At 59.1% G+C, this 27,801-nt stretch overlaps 1 protein-coding gene across 1 annotated transcript; it reads left to right on the top strand.

Moving 5' to 3' along the window:
• Window positions 1-56: 56 nt before the first annotated feature.
• On the top strand, window positions 57-27,801 carry SULT4A1 (sulfotransferase family 4A member 1). Its single transcript, XM_069586520.1, has 7 exons — window positions 57-225; window positions 14,295-14,425; window positions 15,597-15,677; window positions 17,363-17,489; window positions 21,182-21,276; window positions 23,326-23,464; window positions 26,299-27,801. The coding sequence occupies exons 1-7, from the start codon at window positions 57-59 to the stop codon at window positions 26,409-26,411; spliced, it is 855 nt and encodes a 284-aa protein (XP_069442621.1). The 3' UTR covers window positions 26,412-27,801.

Below are 27,801 nucleotides of genomic sequence, written 5' to 3'. Positions count from 1 at the left end.
GGGCGGCGGCGGCGGCGGGGCTGCGGGGCTGCGGGGCTGCGGGGCCGGGCGGCGGCATGGCGGAGAGCGAGGCGGAGACCCCCAGCACGCCGGGCGAGTTCGAGAGCAAGTACTTCGAGTTCCACGGCGTGCGGCTGCCGCCCTTTTGCCGCGGGAAGATGGAGGAGATCGCCAACTTCCCGGTGCGGCCCAGCGACGTGTGGATCGTCACCTACCCCAAGTCCGGTGAGCCCTGCGCGGACCCCGCCCCGGCCGGCTCTGCGGCGCGCCGGCGTGGACGCTGCGGCCCGCGCGCGGGGAGGCGGGGGGCCGACCGGGGGTGGGGGGCCGAGGGCGGGGGCGCGATGCCTGGAGCCCGACAGGGCGGGGTGGGGGTGGTCGGCCCGGGGTTTGGGGGGAAACCAGGTGTTTGGAGGTTGAGCCCCCGGTGTCCGTGGCCAGGTGGCGTCCTGTGGGGATGGAGCCTTGTTTGGGGGCGGCAGCTGCCAGGCAGACAGGCCCAGGCCCGCCACCCTTCACTGCCTCCCCTCCCGATGTCCAGCTGGCTGTGTGACCTTGGACAGTCACTAAACCTCTCTGTTTTTGGGTTCGGTTCAGCCCTTTGATGAGCGCCAAGTCCTGGTGTTGATCTTGGGAAGGGGGTGAAACGGGGCGTCAGGGCTGTGTGCGTCCCTCATTTCCTGCGTGGGCACTGGCTGGGGGATGGGACTGGCCCGTGCCCAGAGTGCAGTGTCCGATGTGTCCCCCCTGATCCAGGGCCGCCTCCTTCACCCCGGTGTATCCTGGCTTCCGGGACCCAGGGCAGTCACATTTCCTAGCATTAGAATGTCGCTTTCATGACCGCTGTGTGAAGCCCAGGTGATCGTTCGCACTCCCACTGTATGGTGGGCACTGAGGCTCAGAGAGGGGAGGTTGCTTGCCCAAGGTCACACAGCTGATGAGCGGGAGGAGCTGCGATTTAAGGCCAGGCGGGTGTGCATGTGCCCAGGACCTGATGTAAGAGATTTTTGATGTAGTGCCTCTTCTGAGGTTTGTAGGGAAAAGGGGCAACTTTCCTGTTTGACATTCCTGCGGGTTTCCATTGTTGCCGCTGTCCTGAAGAGAGAGGGATTCACTGCTCTGAACCCAGACAGTGCAGTGCGTCTTTGGCCTGGTGTGCAGGGTGGCGGCCTTGAGGTCGCGTGGTCAGAGGATCAGGCTGGCAGGTTGCTGGGAGAGCCTGTAGGCTTGGCTGTCCTTGCTGTGCAGGGCCCCAGATGCCCAGGGGGTAGGCCTGGTTCTCCCAGGAAGGCGGAAGAAGGGGCTTGTGAGTGGAGGGGTGGAGAGGAGTCTGGAGGCACTGCTGGGCTGTCTTTGGGAAGAAGGAAAAGGAAGTGTGGGGATTCAAAATTGGTCAGATTTTAGAGCCAGGGATATCATTCATATATATAAGACCCCCAGCAGGGTGTGGGCGGGACAGCAGTTGGCTTGCCTCCTGTTCCCTGGGATCACTGAAGGCTGAAAATGGCCTCCTGTCAGTTTAGGGCAGGGTCTGCCTACCTCTGAATTGGGAAAAATGTGGGCACCTCTGAGGATTTCGGAGTGGCAGATGGGCAGTTGTGGTTCTCTGTTACTCCCCTCCATTTCATGAGTAGGAGATGGTGGCTGAGAAGCTGGGCTGCTGGCAGGCTGGGGAGGCCCTGGGCATAGAGCTTGCTTGAAAGGCATGGCCTTGAAGCTTGTGGGGAGGCTTTAGACGGGCCTGCTGGGGTTCTGCAGGGACCTTGATGGGAATGAAGTGTTAGTTTAAGGAAGTTTTCTGGATAACCAAACCTCACATCTTGTTTGTAACTTGCATCTTTCAAAGATAAAAACATGTCCTTCTGACTTTGCTCTCAGAAGGAGAGCAAAGATTGGCTCTTCCCTTCGGAAACAGAGAACCCAGCTCGGCCGGAGATCCTGGTGTGGGGTCCCTTTGCACACAGCCTGAAAGAGCCTCCTTTTCAAAGCTTAAAATTATTTTTCCCCTTACGGTCCTTCCAGGCCCTTACTGTTTCTCCATCTGCCCCCTGCTGGCTCCTTTTGCCTTTTACCTGCCGACTGGGCAGCCTGAGATGGCGCTAGTGGTTAAAAAAAAAAAAAAACAAAACACCTGCCTGCCGATGCAGGAGACATAAGTTGTGGATTTGACCCCTGGGTCAGGAAGATCCCCTGGAGACAGGCATGGCAACCTCCTCCAGTACTCTTGCCTGGAGAATCCCATGGACAGAGGAGCCCACCGGGCTACAGACCATGGGGTTGCAAAGAGTCGGACACAGCTGAACAACACAAACCCATTTTAAGGGCTTCCCTGGTGACTCAGTGGCAAAAAATCCACCTGCCAACACAGGAGACTCTGGGTAGGGAAGACACCCCCCCCTGCCGGAGAAGGAAATGGCAGCTCACTCCAGTATTCTTCCCTGGAGAATCCTATGGACAGAGGAGCCTGGCGGGCTACAGTCCATGGGGTCGCAGAGAGCTGGACACGTCTGAAGCGACTGAGCATGCATGCAGCCTGCAGGGCAGCCTGAAGATGCCCTTGTTTGAACTGTGTGTGAGCCAGAGGGAGAGGACATTAGTAGCGCTCAGCTGGCGACCTGCCATGCTCCGTGCTCTGTCACTTGCAAAGGCCACCGTTCATCATGGCAGTGAGCTGTCTGCGGACCTCTCTGACCAGAGGTGGTCTCCATTTCAGAAGTCCGGCACAGAAACTCTGGGAGGTGAAGTGGCTCACCCAAGCTCAAGTGCCTGGGACGAGGCTTGTTTGAGTTGACGGCGGGCCCGGGAGTGAAGCCGCAGGGTGTCACGGGTTTGTGTAGGCCAGTATCTGCTATTCCTTTTTTGCTTTCCTCCTGGTTCTTAACCTTCACCCAGTCCATCCTGCTTGTCCATGTCGTGGGATGGTGACAGGAAAAGTGAGAAGTTTTCTCAGGAAGGATGACCTTGCTGAGACCAGTGCTTCTGGAGGTCCCATGTCCTCGCAGCCCCCACCGCCTGTAAAGTTCATTACTCAAAATGATAACAGAGGGGCCTGAAGAATCAGTCCCCCAAATCTAATTTTCACTCAACCAAAGATGGCACGCCCTGGAGGTCCTCTCCAGTGGCAGCTAGTGTGGCAGGAGGAGCTGCCTAGGGGGCAGGATCTGGGTTCCTTCCCACCCCCCACCCCACCCCAGGCAGTTGCCCTCAGGCGACTCCCCTGCTGTGCTTCTGCTCCCGGGTCCTTGGAGGGGCTGTTACTTTGAACGCAGGCCAGGTGTAGTTTGCCGTGGGCCCTCAGAGTGGTGAAGTGGCCCCTTGACGAGTCCCACGTGCCTGGTACTCTGCCGTGTTAATCCAGAGGCTCAGAGAAGGCACGGACTTGCTCAGAGTTACACAGCAGTTGAGGGACAATCAGGTCTGTCCTCTGCTCCGCCGCCAGTTTCGCCCCTGCCCCTATGGAGGAGGGAGCTGGACTCAGGCCCCAAGGAGGAGGGAGGATCCCACCTTCTCTCCCCTGCTCTGGGGTGGAAGTCTCAGGATGCTTCGGGGTTTTAGGGGTTTTGTCAGAGTTCTGAGTCCTGGGCCACGTGAACTTCAGGCGGCCGACTTCACGATTCCATTCCCTTCCCGTCCCCGCCTCCCTTCTTCCTCCTCCCCACCGGGAGTGGGTCTGCAGGAGGCTCTGGCTTGGACATTGAGGGCCTGGCTTTGGAGTGCAAAGACCTGCATGTGAGTACAGCTGTGCTACTCACCTGCTGGCTGCCCCTGGGCAGGTGAGACCACCTGAGCTGTGCTGCCCTTGGTGGGAGAGGCTGCCTCGGCGCCTTGCTGGGCAGCTGTGAGGGTGGGTGGAAAGATAAGCCGGGGCTCCTGCCTGGACCAGATGCACCCTAAGCAGAGGGCAGGGTGTCGTCAATGCCAGCTTTCACTCCCTGAGCACCCGCGGCACCCCGACCTTTCCTCGGGGCTGGGCATGCAGAGAAAAGTCCTGTTGGGTGCCTGTCTTCAGTGAGTGCTCAGCCTGCCGAGGGCCGGACAGTTCCAGTGTGGACCCGCGGGACCGCTTGGGTTCCCAGTGCCCAAGTCTAGGGGGTCGCAGTGAACTTGCAGGTGGCCCCAGGGCCCCTGTCCACCCCGCCCCTCTGGTGGGGAGCGTCTGATGGGAGAGGTCGCAACAGTCGGATCCTGCTTTCCTCCACAGTACTTCAGTACTTCTAGAACTTTTCTGTGTTTCTGACATTTGAGCTCAGATGACAGGCTAGGACTGTGCTGTCTTAATACGGGAGCCTCTAGTTCCCAGGGGGGTATCGAAGTTTAAGGAATTGAAATAAAATTATAGAGACTCAGTTCCTCAGTAGCACTGGCCACACTCCATGAGCTCAGGAGCTGCACGTGGCTAGTGGTCATTGCGCTGGACAGCAGGCTTCAGCTGTTTCCATCCTCACGGAGGTCCTGCAGGACGGCACCAGTTCGTGCTGTGACCCCACGGTGGGAGCCCGTGGTGCCTTCAGTGTCCGGGACCCTCCTCGCTGTCCAGTGTTGATGGTCCTTTCTTACAGCCTCTGGTCCCAGGGTCTCTCTCTCTCTCTTTAGTTGCTAAGTCGTGTCTAACTCTGCAACCCCATGGACTGTAGCCCGCCAGGCTCCTCCTCTGTCCATGGGATTCTCCAGGCAAGAATACCCGAGAGGGTTGCCATTTCCTTCTCCAGGGGATCTCCCTGACCCAGGGATTGAAGCCGGGGTCTCCTGCATTGCAGGTGGCTTCTTTACCGACTGAGCCTGAGGGAAGCCCAGGGTGTCTGGTGTTAAATCCAATCTTGTCTGGGCGGCATCGGTTCCCAAGGCTGTGGAGATCACGTGGGCTCTGGAATGTGCTCCTTGGCTCGGCCTGGGCATCCCCGCTCCTGGTTTTTCTTTCCTTTGGCTCTCACCCGTCTTGAAGTGCACCCCTGTTCTCTGGTCACTGATGGGGGGACGGGAGAGCCTGGCCCAACTCCAGCCCTGTCCCTGTGTGACTTCAGTTTGCTCTTGAAAAATGAGAGGGTTAGACCTGATAGGTTCATCTTTAGTCTTAAGAACCCTCTGGGGCGGGGAGGCCCACAGGCCACAGCCTAGATGATCTTTGGCTGAGAGCGTCCCCAGGCCCGGGAGATGGGCGCAGGGAGTGTTGTGAATGCAGCCCTCAAGGAGCTCACACAGACACTGGAAAGCCAGGCTCCTAATGCTGACACCTGCCCAATGGGCCAGGGTGCTCGTTCTCGGGGGTCAGGTAGGGGACCCAGGAAGAGGGGCTCCGAGGAGGAGGGTTTCAGGGGGGCTGCATGGAGGAGGTGGCGGGACCTGGCTGTGAGAGTTGGTGGGGCCTCCCCGTCCATCGTGTTTGAGCCTCGGAGCAGCTTCGTGTTCTTCGTTGTTGCCTCTCTTGAATAGAAACAGGCCCCCTGAGGGGCAAGGGCGGTGTCAGCGCCCGAGGATGCAGGTTTGACTTGCAGACGGTGGGGAGGAGCCAGCCCCAGGGGAGCTGGACAGAGGGACAGCGGTGACCTGGCCTCGGTTCTGGGCTGGACGCTCCCAGGTTTCCAGGGATGGTTATCATGTTCTCCCAGCCTGGGGAGGAGACTGGCCTCAAATACAGATCCGGAAGCAGGCTAGGAAGTTTTGGGGGAGGAACTTACCACCCTCCCTGAGTTCACGTTTGTGCCAGGATCAGAGTTGGCATCCCTGCCTTCCAGCTCCGGGGTGATGAGTGCCCCCCAGCGAGCACCTGCTCACCCGCCTCCCTGAGGATGTCCCCGGAGGTCTGGTTCCAGATGACTTGTCGCCTTCCTGTGTCCTTCCCCTCCCTCTCCCTTGCCTCCTCCCTCTTCTTTCCCTTTGCTCTGACTCCAGCTGCTCACCCATACAGAGGGCTTGGCTTTGGGGAAGGAGGTGGCTGGTCCCAAGAGGCGGGGTTGGCTGGGGGAGCAGCCTTCTCATCACCATATGAGACCTGGAATGAAAGCCTCCAGAGGAACCCACAAAGTCTGGAGGAAGATGGGAGCAGGGCCAGCGGGACGAGAATCTGCTGACACCATGGAATTAGGAGGAGGCCCCGAGCCCACTCTGAGCTTCAGGGTCTCATGGGGCTCCTCACCTCTCCTTCCTCCGAGGCAGTGAGGACTGCTCTGCCGTTCCCTGCCCCCACATGCACCTCGGTACTGTGCTTCTGTGGCTCTACCACCCAGGAAGTGCTCAAACCTGCCCACCCCTCTCAGCCCCCCTGCAGTCTTGGGAGCCTTCCTGTCTCACCTGGACTGTTGTGTGGCCTGCCTCCTGGGTTCACCTTTCACTCTGCAGCCAAAGTGACCTCTTAGGAACGCAAGACCACGCCCCCGAGGGTTCGCTCTCTCTCCCAACTCTGCCATGGCCTTCAGGCAGTGGTGAAGTCCACCCCGGGGCCGTCCTCCGGTGGTCAGCTGTCCTACCCCTTGCTCATCAGCACGGTGAGCACGCATGGCTCTCCCTTCGGGAGCAGCCTGGCTCCCTCTCTCTGGGGTGCTCCTGCCCTCCCTTCCCTTCCTCTCCTTTTCCCTCCCTCTCGATTACCCAATGTGGACCTCTGTTTCCAGAACGCGTCTCACCTGTTCACTGTGGGACTGAGCGTCCTCCTGTGCCTCCCACTGCCACCTTTCAGGACTTCAGAGGTGCCACGCTGTTGTCTGCTGGCTTGCATTGCTTCTGGTGAAAAGTCAGCTGTGATTCTTTGTTCCTTTTGGAATGGATCCTTTTTCCCCCCTTCTGGCGGCCTTCGAGATGTCCTCTTTATCTTTGGTTTTCAGCGCTTGGATATGAGGTGTCCAGATACATGTATTTTTTAGGGGAGAAGGATGCCTATTCCGCTTGGGCTTCTCTGAGCATCTCAGTGCTGTGCTTTGATGCCTTTCCTTATTTTGGAAGAATTCTCAGTCACCACTGCAGCTATTTCTGGTGTCTCGCTCTCTCTTCTTCTTTTCAGACGCCAATTACACGTTAGACAGTTTGATACGGTCCTATAGCTCTTGGACATTCTATTTTTTTCACGCTATTTTTCTCTTTGTGTCTCAGTTTGGGTAACTTCTGTTGGCCAGTCTTCAGGTTGACTGATCCTTCCACTGTGTCAGGTATACTGACGAGCCCACTGAAAGCATTCTGTATTTCTGTTAACCGTGTTTTTATTTTTTCTCTAGCATTTCCATCGTGGTTTCCATCTCTCTGCTGAAATATTCATCTGTTTATGCTTGTTGTCCATCTTCTCCATGAAATCCTTCAACATTTGAGTCAGGATACTTTAATATTCCCTGAGTCTGATTCTGTTGATTGTTTTGTCTCCTGACTGGGATTTTTTTGTTTTTTTTTTTTTTTTTTTTTGATGTGTACTACTTTTTGATTGGATGCTGGACACTGTGCCAGCATTGGAGACAGGAATCATTTGTATTGATGCTTTGAAATCAGCCTGTCTCTTCTTGGCAGGCTGTTAGTGTAGGCAGTGAGTCAGTCTAGTAGGAACTGGGCTGTGTTTGAATTGTGTTATCACTCTGGTCACTTGAGTGACCACTGGTGTTAACTCCTGTAGCACCGCCTCGTGCTCCACATGGCGAGGGTGGTGCTGAGTGTTCAGAGGGTCTTTCCTCAGTGTTCCTGTCCTGTTGCTGTTCAGTTGCTATGTTTGGACCTACTGGTTAGCACACCAGGCTTCCTCCACTGTCTCCCGGAGTTTGCTCGGATTCATGTCCATTGAGTCAATGATGCCATCTAACCATCTCATCCTCTGCTGCCCCCGTCTCCTTTTGCCTGCAGTCCTTCCCAGCCCTACCTTCAGCATTTGGTCTGAATCTTAAGAGAGGTTTCTCCCTACACCCTGTCCCCTCCCTCAAGGGTGGACAGCTGGTACTTGTTGCTCTGTTACTGGCTGAGAAAGGAGGGTTGTGAGGGCGTTGCCTGGTCCAGCTGCAGCCTTAGGTAGGCTCTGGGTTTCTTGGTCTTGATGGAACTTACTCAGTGATGCCCTCCAGTGGCTGCCAACTCTGCCTTGATGGTGGGTCTTGTGCGGGAAAGAGTCTCGCATCCCTCTTTCTGCATTTGGGGTCTTCAGACCCCTGGGACGGGCTTCTGCCCTGCCCATGGAGCCAGAGTTCTTTTCTTTCACCCAGTCTCCAGCCATGTTGGGTCTTCACCAGCACCCGGGTGGGTGGGGGGCAGCAGGTTTTGCTGCCCCTCCTCCAGTGGCTTAACGCTTTCTTCCCATAGAGGAGAAGGGTTCCAGGAGGTTTTCTGTTTTCCTGGGGGAGCTGGACTGACCCCAGCTGTGGCACCTTTGTGTCCAGTGCCTGCAGAGCGCCCACGGGGTGGGTTGAGCACAGGTGCTCGTCGCTGCGTCTCCTCAGACCTCTTTATGTGATGACCGGAAGTAGGAGGCTCCGAGCCCCTGGGAGGGGGAGTGCAATGACTATAGGTTTCGGAAGCTCAGTGTTAGCTAACTTAGCAGCTAGAGAACCTAATGCCAGGAGGGGAGGGCAGCAGGTACGTGGACCCGTTCACTGCAGGGCCTAGGAGTCGTACACTGCGCCCCTCGGAGGAGTTTGAAGGCAGGAGGCTGTTGCAAAGACAGGCAAGTTTTTTTGGGGGAAGTGGGTCCAGAGAGGTCGTGGAGTTGGGACTGTCACACACAGCAATAGGCTGGGATACAGTGCTGAGTTGAAAATGGACATCAGGTGAAGACCACAACCTCACCCTCCTGCTCAGCTCTCCTGGGATGCCTGCGGTCCCCCGGCGCAGAGAGTGGAGGCGTCTCCTCTGGAGAAACTGACCCCAAAGTGAAGACTTAGAAATGCTCCTACGCGGGCATCTGCTGTCATAGTTGTGAGGGTGCCAGGCTGGGCTGCACTCGCGCATGTGAGGCCCTGCGGTCAGCATGCGCGTCCACCGCAGAGAACTGTGACCTGGGGCTTGTTCTCACCTGTGGGTGGACTCAGGGTCTCCAGATCTTAGCATCTCCAACAGGAAGGACAGAGCCCTGCCAAAAGAAGACAAAAAGCAGCAAGAGGCACTCAGCGGAATCCAACACAGTGTGCAGAGCAGAAGAAAACCTGAAAGAACCACCCCTGGCGCTCTTGACTCTGCTCCACTCCAAGAGTGAAGGCAGATAGGCTCTTGGTGAAGAAAGCAGTCACACCAGGAATGAGCAAGTAGGGATCCTGAAATAACTCTTGGAATTAAAAACATTGTAGCTGAAATTTTAAAACTCAGCTGTGAGGTTTGGATGGTGAAGCAGAGGAAATGTCCTGGAAAGTGGAACAAAATTGTTACAAATTGATGACAAGTGGGAGCAAAGAGGAAAGAAAAGTAGAAGGTCTCAGAGTTCCAGAAAGAGGGAAGCGAGATCGGGAGAACTGGAAGTCAGGATTTCCAGACTGGAGCTTGAGTTAAAGGCCCCCTTGTGCCTGAATGTGTCTCCAGGCACCATGAATAAGAGACTGGGCTGAAGCACTTAACTGTGAAATTTCAGAGGAGATCGCAAAGCTTCCAGAGATAAGAATGGGCCACATTCAAGGGACGAGGAACCAGGACCTCAGAGTTCTCAGCACAATGCTGGCAGCTGGAAGATGGGAACAGTGCATTCAGGGTCCCCAGCCTGGAACCCCATACCCAGCTCAGCCAGCCATCCCGAGCCAGGTAGAAGCAGGCGCTTGTCGTCAGGCTCCAGCTCATAGAGGGTGGGCTCTGCCGCCGTGCACGCAGACACCAAGGGGCACACGGCTAGAAGATTGGGTCCCTCCAGCCCCACAGAGACGCAGGGAGACATTTGTGGGGCGCCGGGGGGCAGGGCACGACCCTCAGAGATTCATGGGGTTCGAGCACAGCCCCTGCATTTGGCTGTGTGGGGAGTGTTTGCCAGGAATTATTATCCAGAGTCGGGCAAGAAATTGTTAATAGGCACATAAAACAGTGAGCAAGCAGGCAAAGGAGACAGTCTTGTATGAGCAAGGAAGCGTTACCACCACTCGCTGTACTTTGGATTAGACCAAGAATTGTGCCAAGACCGCGTCGGGGAGAGAAGCCTGTAGGAAGGAAGGCGTCTCGGTCAGCAGTTAGTAACCCATCAGAACGTACAGATGTGAAATAACGGTGTAAGCAGGTCAGAAACTGGAGGGTAAGAGAAGAATCAGCAGGGCTTTGCTGTGTTCACAGGAGTGGGGTGGGGAGGGACGTGAGATTTCTGACCTCAGTCTTTTGACTCTTTTTACAATTTATTTTTGACTGTGCTGATTGCCCTTGCTGCGTGCGGGCTTTCTCTAGTTGCGTTGAGCGTGGGGGGCTCTTCTTCCTTGTAGCTCAGACTTAGCTGCCCCTCGGCTTGTGGAGTCTTCCCAGACCAGAGATCGAACCTGCGTCCCCTGCATCGGCAGGTGGGTTCTTAACCACTGGACCACCAGGGAAATCCGCTCCTGACTTTTAGACCAGGTATACACGTGTGATCTTAGGTAAAGAATAAAAATGAAAGGATCAGAATTCCAAAGTTTCCCAGCCCCAGGATCCTGGCGCCTGGGGGTCCAGTTCCGACTGGTTCCGACCATAGCGTGCTGGTCCGTCCTGTCCCCAAGGGTTCTGGTAGGAATCTTGACGGGCTCCACCCCAGCCATCGCCAGGGAGTTCCACCCAAACCTCAGTGTTCTCTGCCGATCAGAGTCACTGCCACTGCCTCGGAGCCACCAGGGAGCAGTTTCCCTGCCGTCAGCAGAAGCGCGCCTGTGAGCCATCGACTCGCATCTGTTGACTTGAAAATGAGCTGCCGGAAAGCGTGTGGCTCGTGTTACTCCCGCCTGGCCAGTCCCGCGTATCCCTGGGTTGAAAGCCTGGCTCTCCTCCACCTCACCTTGAATTTGCTGGGCAGCGGGCTGGCCTCCTGGGCACCTCTCCCCCGGCGGATCAGACACAGAGGGGTGGCGGGGAGGGGGCTGAGGCCTGGCTTCACCCCCGCCTGCTTTTGCCATCCTGTCCGGGTGGCCGGCTGTGGCCCCCGTGCTCCCCAGGGGTACTGGGGAGGCTGTCCGTGCAGGGCTGCGGTTCCCGCCACTCCAAGCGTTGCTCTCCCTTCCCCAGCTCTGTGACCTTGGCCCAGAACCTGAACCCCGAGCTTCTTTATCCACCCTGGGGGTGCTTGTAGACCCTGCCTCGGCCATGGCGGGCCTTGCCCCCGGTGTCACCCATCAGCCCATCTTCGCGGGAAGGCGGCCTGGCTTGAGGTGTGAGGAGGCTGGGGTGTTTCCAGTGTGAGCAGTCCAGGTGAGCAGTGCAGTGCCCACGGGTGTTAGGGGATGTGACCTGGGGCGGCAGGAGGCGGGGGTCCAGCTTCTCCCTGGTGTCCAGAACGGGGTGCAGCCTCGCAGACCACCTTGGTGTTAGTGCTGTGAGACCTGTGCTGGCCTCCTGGCCCCCCAGAATGACAGGTAGTACCTGGGTTGTTCTGGGCCACTGAGTTGTTGGTAATTGGTTACAGCCGCTGTAAAAACTAGTAATACGATGCAGCCTCGCTCCCTGTGCACACGAGCTGCCCCCCGTCAGCTCCCCAGAGGTGCCCAGAGCGTTGTGTGCAGCTGAACAGGAAGCCCAGGTCACCCAGTGCCCCCAGGGCTGGGGAGACTTGGAGGGTCCAGGGAGGCCTCTGAGTGGTGGCCCAAAGCACAAGTCCAAGGTGACTAGGCAGAAAGGCAGCCCGTGGCAGGCCTGGGCCCTGGGTGCTGGGTGCAGGGGTTGGTGGAGAAGGGTGGCCGCAGCAGAGAGGGTCAGAGTGGGGGAGAGGAGGCCGCAGGCTGAGCAGGACTGTGTCCCTGGGCGTGAGAACAGCCGGGCCACGGTAGCCAGGAGGGTGGGTGGACGGGCTGGGCAGGGTGGCCTCTCGGCGGTGGGACCTGGAGGCGCCAGTGGGCAGGGCAGGCGCCTGGTGGCTGCCTGCAGGGCCAGTGTTTGGACTTCGGCTGAGGGGCTTTGTCTGGACCCGGGTAGTGACTCTCTGGTAGAGTCATCATCCCCGATCATTCTTTTCTGTGGTGGTTTGGTCACATCCGGCCGGCTTGGGGACACCGGGGCCGTTGCCTGAGCTGGTCCTGTGTCTCCCACTCCCCGTCCTCCCTGGTGCCCGGCAGGGGCATGGTGCGCCCTCCTGAGCTGGAGACGGGAGTGCCAAGTGGTGCTCCACCAGAAAATGGACTTATAGGGCTGCCCTGGAGAGGGGGCTGCGAGGGACAGGCTGCAGAGAGCTTCCTGTGGGCTCTAACGAGGCTGGCCTTCCGGCGCAGCTCCTTAATGGAGGCACGGATGGAGCTTGTGAAATTGCTGTGTCGACGCTGATGTTAGAAGTACTAATGTGCAGAAATGGCTGTCTGGGTCATGCCTGTGGGGGCTGCTGGGGTGGGGCGGGAGCGCTAAATGCAGCTCCTGAAGAACTCCTTGGCGGTGGTCTAGTCACCCAGTCGTGGACTGCAGCCCGCCAGGCTCCTCTGTGCATGAGATTTCCCAGGCACGAATACTGGAGTGGGTTGCCATTTCCTCCTCCAGGGAATATGCCCAACCCAGCGATCAAACTCACATCTCCTGCAGTGCAGGCAGATTCTCTACCACTGTACCACCAGGGAAGCCTGAAGACCTCCCTGGGAGGAAACTGCCCACGGTCTGATTTCTAAGGGTAACCCCCCAGTTCCCACCCCCACTCTCCCCGCCTGCCCCCACCCAAGTGCAGCTGCCTTGAGCTGCTGGGTGGATGGGCCTCGCCAGGAGGAAGAGGTGGATGGGGGCCACACACTGGCGCTGTGACCTTGGGCACCATCAGGCCTCAGGAACCTCCCCTCTAATGGGGGCGATGGTCCCTGCGTCTCAGGTTGGAGGGCGACCACAGCCGCAGAGCAGACTCCCTTTGGCACCTCGCTCACTGTGCTCAGCACCGTGTCTGGACCCAGCCCTGCCGGGTGCTGCAGCCCTTTGCGGCTCCTGTCGTCCAAGTCCCGGGGCTGATTCATTCATCCTGCTGCTCACCGACGCTTCCGCTGCTCCCAAGGCTTGCTCTTCTGAGGAGCGCTGCAGGGCTGTCCTGCTCTGCGCCTCTCAGCATGGTCCTGGCTGCTGTTGTTCCTCAGTTGCCCAGTCGTGTCTGACTCTTTGCGATCCCACGGACTGCAGCGCACCAGGCCTCTCTGTCTCTCACCATCTCCCAAAGCTTGCCCAAGTTCATGTCCATTGCATCAGTGATGCCATCTCATCCCCTGATGCCCTCTTCTCCTTCTGCCCTCAATCTTTCCCAGCATCAGGGACTTTTCCAGTGAGCCAGCTGTTCACATCAGATGGCCAAAATACTGGAGTTTCAACTTCAGCATCAGTCCTGCCAATGAGTATTCAGGGTTGATTTCCCTTGACATTAACTGGTTTGATCTCCTTGCTGTCCAAGGAACTCTCAAGAATCTTCTCCAGCACCACAGTTTGAAGACATCAATTCTTCGCTCTGCCTTCTTTACAGTCCATCTCTCATAACCGTAGGTGACCACTGGGAAGACCAGAGCCTCAACTACAGGGACCTTTGTTGGCAGAGTAATGTCTCTGCTTTTTCAGCACACTGTCTAGGCTTGTCGAGGTTTCCCTGCCAAGAAGCAAACGTCTTCTGATTCCATGGCTGCAGTCACCACCCGTGGTGGTGTTGGAGCCCAAGCAGAGGAAACCTGTTACTGCATCCGCCTTCTGCTCCTCTGAGTAACTGCAGGGCTGTTCTGGCCCATGTCTCTTGGTGCTGTCCTGGTACATTTCTCGTTACAGGTCAAAACCACAGACCCGTGTTTTGGTTTAGTATATACCAGGAGATGTGGTTTTCATTGTAAATAATACTTGACTGGCCAGCCATTCCCCTGGACCCTCATCACTCCTGGGTATATGGAAATTCAGGTTCTGGAAGCCCAGGACTGAGATCACACGCTCATCACAGTCCTCAGGTCCCTGGGGGAGGCAGGCACCGGGCGTCCTGTTCTCCCCTCATGGCGGTCTCGAGAAATCTCCTGTCTGCATTCGGTGCCGACAAGACAGGAACTCAGAAAGGCCGGCTGAGCCACAGTCACCCCGAGAGGTGGCATTGAGGCATGCAGTGTTCCTCCACTAGACTCAGGACACTGCTGAGACCTCCCTGCAAAACCTGGAGCCCTTCAGTCCTTTCCTGGGGCGGTTGGTGCTCCCCCAAGAGTGGGGCTGGCCCTCGGGCTTCCTTCCAGGCATCCCCTCACCAGCTTCTCTCCCTCCAGGCACCAGCTTGCTGCAGGAAGTGGTCTACTTGGTGAGCCAGGGGGCCGACCCTGATGAGATCGGCTTGATGAACATCGACGAGCAGCTCCCGGTCCTGGAATACCCACAGCCAGGCCTGGACATCATCAAGGTGGGCTCGGGGCAGGCGTCACAGCCCACGTGAGCCCCTTGGGGGCCTTCCTGTGGTTGCTCCTGAGGGGTTCCTGGGGCCTCTTTGGTTGGAAGGAAAGCAGTGAGCTCCTGGGACCCCAGGTGGCCGGCAGGGAGAGACTGCCGGCCTGAGCTGGTGGTGATGACCCTGGAACCGAACCAGAGGGTGATAGGGGGTGACTTCAAGGAGGAAAGGAGGCAGCTGCCGGGAGTAGGGGGGCAAGGTGGGGGTGAGGGGCCCCCTCCTGTGGTTCATCCTGCCTGTTGGGGGGACTGGGTAGGATGTGTTTGCATCATAAATACTTGGTGCCAAGAGTGAAACAAACATCCCTGAGTCCCGTCTGGCCCACCCCTCATGTTATCTGGTTTTTTTTCTCTGCACCCTCCCCTCTGCCACCTCTCAGTTCAGGCCTCACTTCCCGCGTGGCTCCCCTGTCCATTCTCCTGTGAGATGGGCATTCTGAAGCTCTGAGAGCACCCCCACACCCCCAGGTCAGTGTTCGCATTGCTGCCAGCCGAGCCCCACTGTGGAGCTGGGTGGGTGCCCGCTGCTGGCGCCCTGCTTCTGGCCTTGCGGTCCCGCCCAGAGCTGAGCTGACCCTGTGATGTCAGAGCCCTTACAGCACTTAGAGCCCACAGGACAGGAAAAGCGAGGGTCCTGGTGGTCGAAGGGTGGCCCCTCTGGACAGGAGCAGCGTGGACGGGCTAGGGCCTGTCGGCGGGGACCCCTGAGTCAGGGCCTGGGGGCGGAGCGCTGGCTGATGGAGGGGCCGGGTGTGGCAAGGCGCCGCGGGGGGCCCTGCGCTGAGACCACTGCAGAGCCCAGCGGCCCTCCTCCCTGAGCTTCTGTTTCCTCTGTGGCCCTTCATGGCCCGTCCTGCGGCCGCTCTTGGCCGCTCCAGGCTGCAGCCTGCCCTCGTGTCCTCTGAGCAGACCCTTGCCGGTATACTTAGACTCAGGCTGTGGGTGCCTGTGTCTGGCTCGTCTGTCCCCCAGGGTCCAGCCTGGGCAGGGCTGGGGGTCATATCTTGGGGAGACGTTTCTGGGGCAGGGGTGCTGGTCCTGACTCGTCCAAGGACCCATAGGGCCCAGGGCCCGTCAGAAAGTCTGTGTGTCCTCCTCTGACCGCCTCCCATCTCTGCCCGCCACAGGAACTGACATCTCCCCGCCTCATCAAAAGCCACCTCCCCTACCGCTTCCTGCCCTCCGACCTCCACAACGGCGATTCCAAGGTAACCCTGGATCCCCACTGCTCCCAACCGCTTCCTCCTCCTGGAACCAGGGACCCGTGTGCCAGTCCAAACTGTGGTCTGTCACAGGCACGAGTTCCCAGAGAACCTTGGTGGGGTGGGACCCCCGGAGAGACGTCCTGGAGCCTTGTCGCTAGTGTTTTATATCCATGTTGCTTACCTGGGTTCTTCCTCACAGTTGAACTTGACCAGCCAGGGCTCAGCCTCTGCCTGTTTGAGACCTAAGGACTCACGGCTGCTTTCACTGTCTGCTTTTTTTCTGTTTCCTCAACTGCATGAGATGTTGGAGACCTATAGTTCTCATCACCAGGAGGGTCAGGACCATAATTTTTCCGTCTTCTGCTGATTTTAAAGTAGAGCTAGAGACACCGCAGCGTTCATAGCAGCCCAGTGTCCAGGCTGCGGAAGCACCCTCAGTGCCCGTCCCCAGATGAATGGGCATGAAAGGTCTGGCGGGTGTGTGCAGTGGGAAGCCATTCGGCCGTAAAGAGAGAAGGGGATTCTGCCATTTGCAGCAGTGGGGCTGGACTTGGGGGGCGTTAAGCCAGACAGAGAGGGACAAATACTGTTCGGCATCACTTTATGTGATTTTTTCAGTGGAATCTGAAAAACTGCAGCAAACTAGTGACTGTAATAGGAGCAGCCAGACTCAGAGATGAAAAGGAAGCCAGTGGCTACCAGTGGGGAGAGGGAAGGGGCAGGGCAAGGCAGGGATGGGGGCCAAGAGATACAGACTATTGCAGAAAATGGACATGGACTTGGGCAAACTCTGGGAGACGGTGAGGGACAGGGAGGCCTGGCGTGCTGCAGTCCATGGGGTCGCAAAGAGTCGGACACGACTGGGCAAGTGAACCCCAGCAACAGCATGTATAAAATGAGCTACAGGGGTACATTGTACATCGTGAGGAATACAGCAAGTGTCATATAAAAGGAATATACTCTGTACAAATTTTGAATGACTATATTTTATACACGTGATATATATAATACTGTATATCAGCTATCAGTTCAGTCACTCACTGACTCTTTACGACCCCATGGACTGCAGCACAACAGGCCTCCCTGTCCATCACAAATTCCCGGAGTTTGCTCAAACTCATGTCCATTGAGTAGGTGATGCCATCCAACCATCTCATCCTCTGTCGGCCCCTTCTCCTCCTGCCTTCAGTCTTTCCCAGCATCAGGGTCTTTTCCAAGGAGTTAGTTCTTCACATCAGGTGGCCAGAGTATTGGCGCTTCAGCTTCAGCATCAGTCCTTCCAGTGAATATTCAGGACTGATTTCCTTAATGATTGACTGGTTTGATCTCCTTGCAGTTCAAGGGACTCTCAAGAGTCTTCTCTAAAGTGTCAACTGTAGTTTAATAAAAAAAATAAAAACAAGTAGTGCTAGAGGACAGAAATGTGATTAAACACGCAAGTAATTGACCTAGCTGATGCTGCCGTGTGGACAGGAGTCCATCTCTGCTGAGACAGGGCAACGGTGAGAAGGTATTTGGTCCTGGCGTGTGAAGGGCTGGCCTCGCCTGGGTAACGGGATAGGAGAGAAGCTTGTAGGTCAGTGAAACCTGCTTGGGGTGGCCTTCCTGGGCCGGAGGATTGCAGACTAACCTCCTCCGTGTGCCCGCCTGTGCCTCCTTCCTCCCCCTGCCCACCCCCGCCGCCGCAGGTCATCTACATGGCCCGGAACCCCAAGGACCTGGTGGTGTCTTATTACCAGTTCCACCGCTCGCTGCGGACCATGAGCTACCGAGGCACGTTCCAGGAGTTCTGCCGGAGGTTCATGAACGACAAGCGTGAGTGTCTGCGTGGCGCCCCCGCGGGGGTGCTGCCCATCACCCCAGGGCTGTGACGGCCACGGGGCCGGCCTGCTTCCCTGCTGGCGGGCAGCGGAGCGCGGGCTGAGGGGGGCCAGGAAGTCTCTGCCAGGCCGAGCGGGCATCCGACGCCGAAGCCCATGTCTCTCCCCACACCCCTGTGGTTCTGAGAAGTCCCTCAGTTAAAAGCATCCGTATCCCTGCCTGGATTCCAAGCTGTGAGAAGTGGCCTAGATCCGCCCCGTTATTGGTGCCCGAGGCCAGCGTGGAGGCTGCGGCTTCGTGTGAGGGCCCTGGGCCTTCAGCTGGACTTGAGGGTCAGGCTTGAGCCACAGGCCGGTGTGGCAGGTGGGGTTCACTCCGAGGGAGGGGCGGGACAGTGCTCTGGGCAGGAGGCGTGTTCCCAGGGGAGAGGCCTGAGCAGGGGCTAAGCATGCCCAGGGCCCCTCCATCCGTGTCTGCCACCCCCCCACCCCCGGGGAGGAGTGGACCAGGGAGGGAGCTGTCCCCTTGGCCGTGGGGTTGGTTCTGGTCCCCCACCTGCCAACCCTGGCTTCTCTGCACACCTTGCTGCTTAAGACTTTGCGCCCAGGAAAGTTTTGAAATTGATTAAGTCCGTCTGGAGACTCTCCTGCATATACACTTCCTGTTTTATTTCCCAGCTCAGGAAACCCTCAGCCTGGTTGTCCATTCGTTGTCCGGCCCAGGCAGGGCAGGGGTTCTGCAATGAGATTACGTGGCAGGAGCAGGATAAAGTGCATAGAGGCAGTACAGGAGCGCAGCACCCCAAGTTTACATGGGACCTGGGGTGGCTGAACTGGAGCCTGGCTGAAGACCAGACCTCCTGAGTGAGCTCCCCACAGTGTCTGAGGCCCTCTCTTTGCTGCCCTTGCATCTCTGCTTCAGCCTAGCCTGGGGAGGAGGGACCCTGGATGGGAAGGGACAAGTGTAGGGCCCCAGTGCTGTGCCTTAAGGCCCTGAGGACCTACTGAAGGCCTCTGTTCAGCCTCCCTTCCCCCAGCCCATCAGCTGGCTTGGGCCCCTCCTGGTCTGTCAGGCGTTTGGTTCCCAGAGCCGTGTTTTAAGTCCTGGTTTGCGTTCCCGCCTTTAAAGCGTCCACCAGCACGGGAACACCACCACTGCAAATAGTGGGTGTCCACCGCGTTCACACTGCCCCCTGCGCAGGCCGGGGGAGTTGTAAGTTATCCAGTACAGGCCCCTCCACCTCGTGAAGGTCACGTTACTGTCCAGCACTGACGTTCAAGGCTGTACACGCTTGCTGTGGTCCCCCAAAGCCGCTGCACCCAAGCACCCAGTCCTGTTTATTCCCCGCTCTGAGAAGGCTTGCCTTCTCTGTCCACGGTGCTGAAGAGCTTGAGTGCTGTGCAGAAGAGGCAGTGAAACTCGCTGTCTGTCCACTGTCAGCCAGGGCGCACTGCCCCGAGGCCTGTGTCGGGGGTCGTGACGCACACATTACAGGGCGGGAGTTGGGGGGGGACTGGCCCCGAGTGCCAGGGGACAGGAGCAGGGTGGAGGAGTGCCTGCATCCCCCGTCTTCTCGGCCTCCCTGTCCCCGAGTCGCCCCCCACCCCTCTGCCACCCCATCCTCAGGCCCTGGTTGTCTGTCTGTGAGTGTTCTCTGGGAGGGTGGGGGTGTTCTGGTCTCCCATGTCCATGCCCAGTGGACCGTTCAGTCCTAGGACGCCGGTCTGCCTGCCAGCTGTGGGCCCAGACTTGGGAGCGTCTGCTCAGGGCCCCCAGGGTTACCAGCCTGCCAGCGAGTTGGTCAGGTCCCTTCCTCCTCTGGACTCGCCCCCATGCTCAAGATCGGGACGGCTGGCCTGGCCCTCATGTCCTGCCCTGTGCGTGGGTCTCCTCCCGGTGTGGGAGGAGCAGGGATGTGCCAGGCCGACGGGAGGGTGCGAGACCTGGAGTCTGAAACCTTGGCTGCGGGAGACCGGGCCAGGAGGGCCAGGGTTCATCCGGCCGCGGGCCCAGTGAGGCCTTTGGCTGTAGCCTGCGCTGTTGATTCATTTCTGCCCACTCACCCCCATCCCCTTGCAGAGCGCCCCCTTCCTTCTCCATAAATGGCCTAAAGAGGGCCTTCTGCTCTGCTCCACTCCCCCGCCAGTGCCCCCCTGACCAATACCTCCACTCCCAGGACCCACGTCTGGCTGTGGGCCTAGGCTGCTGCTGCGCCGTGCCTCGCCAGCAGAATGGCAGACTGCTGATGCATTGGGCTGGCAGGGTTGGGGTCCCCATGTGCCAGCCTTGGTCGTGCGGGTATGCATGGCTCTGGCACTTGGGGGACTTCAGTAGTACACATGGGATCCCCAGTGCGTCCCACCAGAGAGGACACACAGCGATGCCCCCGCTGGTCCCCAGGGGCCGAAACCTGTACCTGCTTCTCTGGGGGCAGCAACCTAGCGGTAGGGGGGTGGGGGATGGGGCGCAGGTTCTGTCGTCATGCCGTTCACAGAGGAGGAGGTGCAGACAGGTTCAGGGCCTGCTCCGTCTCACGGCCAGTGAGGGTGTGAGAGGCCGGCTGCCTCTGATCCAAGTCCTCGTCCTCTGCCCTCCTGCCTGGCCACCGTCTGATGGTGCTGTCTGCCTCGGACCCCGCCCACCTGTGCCCCCCCCTGCTTCTCTGAGGCCCCTTTGCAGCCCCCTGCCCTGCTTCCCGCCCAGCCCTCGCGGATCGCTCCAAGCTTGCCTGGCATGGGAGGTGCCTGCCCCAGGCCTTGGCGCTCCCTCCCAGCGCTGGCCACTCCCGTGTGGCCGTCGCCAGTGTCCTTGGGCTTTGCCGTCAGGCTGGGAGCTCCTCTGGCCTTGGGCTGTGTGTCGTGTCCTGGGGTTCGGGAGGTGGATGCGTGCTCAGCTAAGTGAGGGCCCCGGCAGTGTGGCCACCACTCTTGACTGGCCCCTGCTATCCAGCCAGACCTGCTTTCCAAGGCCCCACCGGCCCAGGGTCCCCCACGTTCCCTGGCCGAGACCTCCCTCTGGTCCACCCGGAAGCCCCCTTGGAAGCTGCCTTCACAGTGAGGGGCGTCAGTGTAAACCAGTGGTGAGAACCCGTAGGTTTTACGAAGAACGCTGTGAAGCGGCCTGGCCACACTGACTGGTACATGGGTCCCCCTGTGGCCATGGGACCCCAGCCCCAGGCCACAGCCCAGAGAGTCGTGGGACACGCTGGCTGTGCTGGTGTGAGCTCACGTGTTGGGACGGCCCACTGCCCCTCTTCGTGCAGCGCCTCCCGGTCCTGCCTGGGTTTGCGGTGTGCGGGCCTGGCGGGCCCCACGTCTGCTCTGTCTAGAGTGCCGCGCCCCACCCCACCCCACCCCACCCCGAGCTCTTGTCTTCCCGACTGCAGACCAACTGGCCCTGGGCCAGCTCCTCTGGGTGGCCCTCTCTTGCGGTCACCACGTGTCCAAGAAGCTCCTGGAGCCGGCGTCTGCGCACCCAGGGGACGGCGGCCTCCCTGCTCAGGGTCGGGCCTTGGGTGTCTGGGAGGTGGGGCGGAGGCCAGTGGACGGGAGTGGTGGGGCAGGCGGCCAGGGGGTGTGTGGCTGCCGGAGGAGCTGGAGCTGCGTCGCAGCTGCTGGGCAGAGGACTGAGCCGCCATCCACGCGCCCGTCCCTCCGGCGACCTCTCCTGTCCCCTTGTGTCCACAGTGGGCTATGGCTCCTGGTTCGAGCACGTGCAGGAGTTCTGGGAGCACCACATGGACTCGAACGTGCTTTTCCTCAAGTACGAAGACATGCACCGGGTGAGTGCCTGGGGGGGCGCCTGCGGGGGCGTGTCCTGAGGGCGTGGGTGCCTCAGGGGCGTGTCCTGAGGGGGTGGGTACCTGGGGGGCGTGTCCTGAGGGGTGGGCACCTGGGGGGCGTGTCCTGAGGGGTGGGCACCTCAGGGGCGTGTCCTGAGGGGTGGGTGTCTCAGGGGCGTGTCCTGAGGGGTGGGTGCCTTGGGAGTATGTCCTGAATGGGTGGGTACCTGGTGGTGGGTGCCTCAGGGGTGTGACCTGAGGGGGTGTGTCCTGAGGGGTGGGTACCTGGGGGGCATGTCCTGAGGGGGTGGGTGCCTCGGGGGCGTGTCCTGAGGGGTGGGTGTCTCAGGGGCGTGTCCTGAGGGGGTGGGTACCTGGGGGGCATGTTCTGAGGGGTGGGTGCCTCTGGGGCGTGTCCTGAGGGGCAGGTCCCTAGGGGGTTTGTCTTGAGGGGGGGTGTGCCCTGGTGGTTAGGTGCCAAGGGGCAGGGATGATGCTCCAGGCTCCGGTCAGTCCCACAGTGGAGCCCTCAGGGAGGGTGGGGCCTGCAGTGCCTGGTCATCAGGGGTGTGTCTGGGACCCCAGGGTTCCAGGTGGGCCCAGAGCCCTTGACAGAGCTTCGCCTCCAGCCCATGCAGGCCCCCAGTGGCCTGGGCCGTGCGCCGCTCCCAAGTTAGGGGTGGCCTGCAGTGCTTCCGAAAGGTCTATTTATTTTTATGCTTCGACGGTGGTGGAGCACCACCCAGCACCCTGTCCAAGGTGAGGGGACCAGCTTGGGGTGGCCGAGTCTGCGTTTCTCGTCCAGGCTGTCTGTCTGTCTGTGGGGGGTGGGGAGCTGGTTTGCAGGCTGCTGACCACCCGGCGGGTGTGTGCTGGTGTCTGGCCTCTGCTCCCTGGGGCACGTTCTGGGCAGCGTGTCCGCCGTCGCATGTCTGTCCATCCACTCAGGGCTACGGGCATTTGGGCTGTTCCCATTCTGGGTAACTGTGAGCAGAGTTCTGTGGGCGTTCCCGTGTCTGGGCGGACACTAGTTGTCTTTTCATCTTTTTTTTCCTCTACCTCTGTGCTGGGATGGCGGGGGGGGGGGTGCTTGGGGCTCCAAGGCAGGGTGGGATGAGGAGCCCGCCTGTCCAGCTGCAGACGCAACTGTAGGGCCCAGTGCCAGCTGGCAGGTTCCTCCCAGCGCCTCACTTTTGAGTCACTTAGTATTTCATCCCGAGAGAGCAGGGTGTGCAGTTTACAGAAAACTTCAGAGCTGAAACACAGCCCTGTGGCCCGCTTCTCCAGACTCGCCCGGAGGCTGTGTCTGCCTTGCAGGCCTGCGGGAGAGGAGACAGCCTCTAACATTCTTCTCACGTGGCCCAGCCACCGCCGGCCAGTGTTTGGTCTGCCAACAGACAGCCCTGGCTATGGGCAGGACGCTGGACATGGCGAGGCTGGGGCGGAGGCCGCTAGAGGCTTCAGTGTTTCCTGGGGCAGGACATGGGCATGGAGGGGCGGGGCTGTGTGGTGAGCAGGTGGGCAGGGCCCCTCGGAGACGGTGAGGCAGCGGTAGCTGTGCCGTCGGCAGTGCCGGGGTGCCGGGGCCCACAGACGGCTTCGCGTCAGCGTAACGAGCGTTACCGAATCTTCACAGTGAGCCAGGTTCCCTGCCCCGCGAGGTGGGCAGGCCCTGGGGCCCCAGGGTCCCCCGGGGCCTCCTCAAGGCTCTCCCGAGTGCCGTTTGGGTTCCAGCTGATGGCGTGGAAGGAAGGGGAGAGCGAGCTGGTCCTGCCCCTGGCACAGTGCCCAAGCGCCTTCCTTTACTGCTTGCTACTTTTGGACATGGCCGCCGCTACATCAGGGTCTGCTTCCAGATTCCCAGAGGTCCGGGGCGGGAGCTAAGCGGCCTCGGGCGGTCTCCTAACCCGGATCCTTATTTCCTGAAGATTGTGGTGTCCGGTTTGTCTCGAGGAGTTGAGTCAGGCCGTGCTTGAAAGGTCCCCCGAGTGGTGTTCCGCAAAGGCGCCGCCTCTGACGGGCTCGCGCGCCCCCCCCCTTGTCTTCCAGGACCTGGTGGCCATGGTGGAGCAGCTGGCCAGGTTCCTGGGGGTGTCCTGCGACAAGGCGCAGCTGGAGTCGCTGGTCGAGCACTGCCACCAGCTGGTGGACCAGTGCTGCAACGCCGAGGCCCTGCCCGTGGGCCGGGGTACGTGCTGCCCGGCCCCTAGGGCCCCCGCCCCCTCCCTGCCGGCGTCCTCACGCTTTCCAGGCCCCATCCTCCCCCTCCCCGGCCCCGAGTCAGGGTTCAGCCTCATATCTCCAGAGCCTTCCGTTCCCCAGGGGGAGCGGAAGAAGGCAACCCAAGAAAGGGCCACTGAGGATCCTGGAAGCCCCTGCTGCAGTCAGCCTGTGACCCTGCACAGGGTGCAGAGTTCACGGTGGGGCGGCTGCTGGCGGGGGAGTGTCTCAGGCTCTTTGGGCAAGAGGTTTTCAGGCAGACACCTCCTCAGACGTCCCCCAGCCTGGCAGTGGGTTTGGGGCTGTGGAGTTGAGGAGCACAGAGCGTGCACATAGCTTCCTCGAGCTCCAGCGGGCTCTAGGGGTCTGTGTGAGCAAGGGCGTCTCCCTCTGTTCCCCAGGGGAGGCAGCCACACAGGTGAGGTGCAGCGCATCCCAGGGAAGGGGTGTGTGTGTGTGTCTGTGGTGTATGTGCTATGTGTATATGTGAGGGGTGTGTGTGCGCACACGGGGTGTGTGTGTGTGTGTGTACGCATGTGAGAGAGTGACAGCAAGCAGGAAGTGCAGACCTCTCCAGGGCTGGCCGGGCAGCTGTCACAGAGGCCAGCACGCCCTCCCGGCCCGAGAGCGGGGTGCTGGGGGTGGAGCCGTCTGCGGTGCGGGCAGGTGTTCCCACAAGAGTCCTCCCGAGGTCCACGGGGGCTGCTCTCTGTGCCCCGAGGGCTCCCACAAGAGTCCTCCCGAGGTCCACGGGGGCTGCTCTCTGTGCCCTGAGGACTCGTGCTCTTTGCAGCTGCTTCATGGTAGACGGCCCAGGCATTCACATCCGCGGTACTTCAAATCATGGCCGAGGCTGGTTCCTAGCTCCCGGGTCGGAGGGGAGGGCTTGGGAATGGCACCGGGCTCCACGAGCAGCTGCCCAGAGGGGAGAGAGGAGCTCCTCCGCGGCCTGCTGGGCTGCTCTGGCCCTTTGTCCTCCCTGTGCGGAGCGCTGGTTGGGTTGCCGACCCATGTGGCTCCCAGGCTGTCCTGAAGGTCAGGCGGTTGGGCGCCTTCCTGTCAAGGCAGGCGGGCCACTCTCCGCGAAGACGTTAGTAAACGAGCCACGTCACCCTGCCTTTTATTTCCTGGCTGCATCTTCACGAATGTTTATAATTTAAGATTTATTTGCTCTTTTTTAGTTTTGCGTTTGCTGTGTTTTGTTACCCTTGGGTGTGACCTTCTCCAGAAGCCCCCCTTCTGGCTCACTCGTGTGGTTAAGAAGTGTCAAGAGCATACTGCATGCACAGATGCTTCTTCCGCTGTGTTTGCTTTTATCATCGTTTACCTTGGTTTTGCTTTATTTCAGTTCTTCGGTTTTGTTTTCTTTTAGCACATTGCCTCTTTGCTCGGAAGACCTCCTTGCGTTGGTGAGAATGCAGGGGCTTGAGTAGCCAGCTGCATTGCTTAGATTTGATTCATGTCACAGCATAAATTGCACTGTCTTGAGTCCAAATCCTAAACCAGGTGGGTGACTCCTCTGACGAGCTCTCGGCTGCCTCAGCCGAGAAAAAAAACATATGGTGTGGTGGGTCTAGAGCTTGTAATTCTGACCCTGAGGTGTCCTTAGAGGGTAGCAAGAACAGTCTCTTGTTTCTTTTCCTCTCCATCACCAGCATATAATTTTTCATCACCGAAGAGAAAATCCGTATCACTTTGGATCTGTTAGCTCAGTGTTTGCAGGGTTGCAGTTTCATACATTAGGTCCTGCCAGGACAGGGGCGACTGTTAATAGCGCAGCTTAATGAGAGATGCTTGCTGGGACAGTCAGAGCTCTGCTGTCAGAGATGCCGACGGTGAACAGAATTCTAGGTGAGCATCTCAGTGCCCTGAGGCCGGTGTGTAAAAAGCTTGGCCACAGTGCTCTGGGTGACGCACTCACTGCAGACGGGAGGGCAGGAACCTGCTCCTGACTTCCTCACAGTCACCATTCATAGTGACCAGAACCGAAGATCTTGTAGTTAAGGAAAGTGGGTTCAGCAGTTTTCGTCATTTTGATCTCTCTCCCTTCACAAAGAAGGGGAAGGCCCGTGCCGGCCCATCAGTTTGTCGGCTCCAGGCCCCTCATCTCCTGCAAGGGGTGGGCACAGGGGGTCTGATCAAGCCTCAGTGGACTGTCACTGTGATAGAGCAGCCACGAGGGCCTGGGCGGGACTGATTTTGGTGTCGAGTTGGGAGCTCTGATGGTTTTATTCCCTGTCAATTCTCCCCTGATGTCACACGGGCAGGCTTCTCAAAATCCCCACCCTTAACCTGGCCCTGGCAGCTCCCTGCCCACCATGAAACATTCTGCCTTTGTGGGGATGATTTTCGGTTTCCCTTTAAAAATTCTCCAGAACCAACAGCCGCCTTGGTGGAGCTGTTGAGCTGCGTGAGTAGTGGTGTCACAGAGCACACAGATCCCACGTGGTGCCTGAACCGCAGACCCGGGCCACGGACACTGCCCGTCCTCGGGGGTGTTGGGACTCACACGCCTGCTCTGCCTGGTGCTGGGGGCCAGTGGTGGATGGGCAGCGCCTCCCCAGGGCCTCAGCTCTGCACATTTCTGGTCCTGGGTGAAAGCATACCAGGACGGCCAGACTCAGGGAAGCGGGCTCAGCTAGCCTGTGGTTCACACGGCCGTCGTGGTCCCCATGGGACAGGTTCAGAGGGGTCCGGGGATAGGTCTGGAACCTTCCAGGTCCCTCTCCCCAGCTCCCTGTGGTTTGGCAGCTAGGCTGACCGCCAGTGAACTCAGCACGCCTGCCCCTGTCTGTGTTGCAGGAAGGGTCGGGCTGTGGAAGGACATCTTCACTGTTTCCATGAACGAGAAGTTCGACCTGGTGTACAAGCAGAAGATGGGGAAGTGCGACCTCACGTTCGACTTTTATTTATAATATCAGCAACCGCACACTTGCATGCTCACAGTACCCAGATACTATAGCTCAGAGTCCCGTTTGCACTCATTTGTTCCTTGCTGGACAGACTCTGGAAGTGAGACCCCGGGGGAGGGAGGGGACATGGCCGGAGAAGCTGGAGAAAGCGGGTTTGAGTTCTGATCCAGAGCAGCTGTCTCGCCTTTGAAGTCTAAAACGTCTGCCCACAAAGATGGCGATTCTGCTGGACCACGTGTCCCGTCTGTTAACATATGCAACTAGAGTGTCTGCCTTTATTACGACCCACACTACGTATTGTATTTTATAGAGCTTTTCACTGGAAACCTGAATAAATGTCAGTAAACCAAATAAAAGTTCATTTCCAAGGGGCTCGGGAGAGCCACACCCAGGTGGTAGGAAGCGCTCAGGGTTGACTCTATTTTATTTTTTTTTGTCATTCACACGGCACAGCCATTCGGTCCTCCCCTGGTGAGGACCGGGGTGAGGCTGGGGTTGGGGGCCCTAGTTTCCCCGGTGGCTCTCAGTTCTCAGCAGCCGCCCTGAGTTGCAGCAGGAGCTGTTCGCAGGGCGGGGGGTGTTTTCAGAGGCTGCCCTCGGACCAGCGGCCCCGAGGCCGACGCAGAGGACCCGGAGGGGTGGGCATGTCATGCGGTGACCCAAGAACGGCCCCCTACCCCCACCCCCCACCCCAGCAGAGACAGAACCTGCTCAGAACCTGACTTTTCGTTCCACGGTCTTTGATTCCCTGAAGCAGAAACCTGCTTATGTTGGCAAACAGATGGCTTGATAGTACTTTCTAGAACTCCTGGGTCTATACCTACTGTTCATTGTTGCGTCTGGGCCTTCGGCTCTCAGCCCCAGAGACCCACCGAGTGCGTGTGGCGCCCCGTCTTGGCCCGGATGGCCCGGCGGTGTCGCCTTGGTGCTGCTCCAGGGCCTGGAGGCGGGGGTCCGCCCTGCCCCGCCTCCTGCTTCGTTTGCTGGCCCACGGCAGGCTGGAGGAGTGACAAGAGGCGGTGGGCGAGCTGCAGGGCTGATCGACCTGCACGCGTGTCGCCGCCCCTGTGCACCGGGCTGTCCTGGCTGTCCGTGGCTGGAAAGTGCCGGGGGTGGTGGGGCCAGAGGAGTCGCCTCCTCCGTGGGAGGGTCTGTGCTGAGAGCGGACGCGAGCGCTTCAGTCGTTTTGTCGAGGAGGGCAGCCTGGATGGGGCAGGTGGTCCTCGGCATTGTGCAGTGGGCTTGGCAGCACCTCTTTTCTGTGTATCTGCGAGGGTGGCTGCTTTCTGTGAAATTTGTTTTCTATTTTTCTATTTTTAGTACTGTATGGATGTTACTGAGCACCACGTGTGAGACTTCTCTGTGCTTGCTTGCATCTTTAATAAAGACATAT

Source organism: Ovis canadensis, chromosome 3 (assembly GCF_042477335.2).
Source record: "Ovis canadensis isolate MfBH-ARS-UI-01 breed Bighorn chromosome 3, ARS-UI_OviCan_v2, whole genome shotgun sequence".
Taxonomy (NCBI): Eukaryota; Metazoa; Chordata; class Mammalia; order Artiodactyla; family Bovidae; genus Ovis; species Ovis canadensis.
The sequence above is the reverse complement of the archived record's forward strand: the minus strand, read 5'-3'. Positions and strand labels throughout refer to the sequence as shown.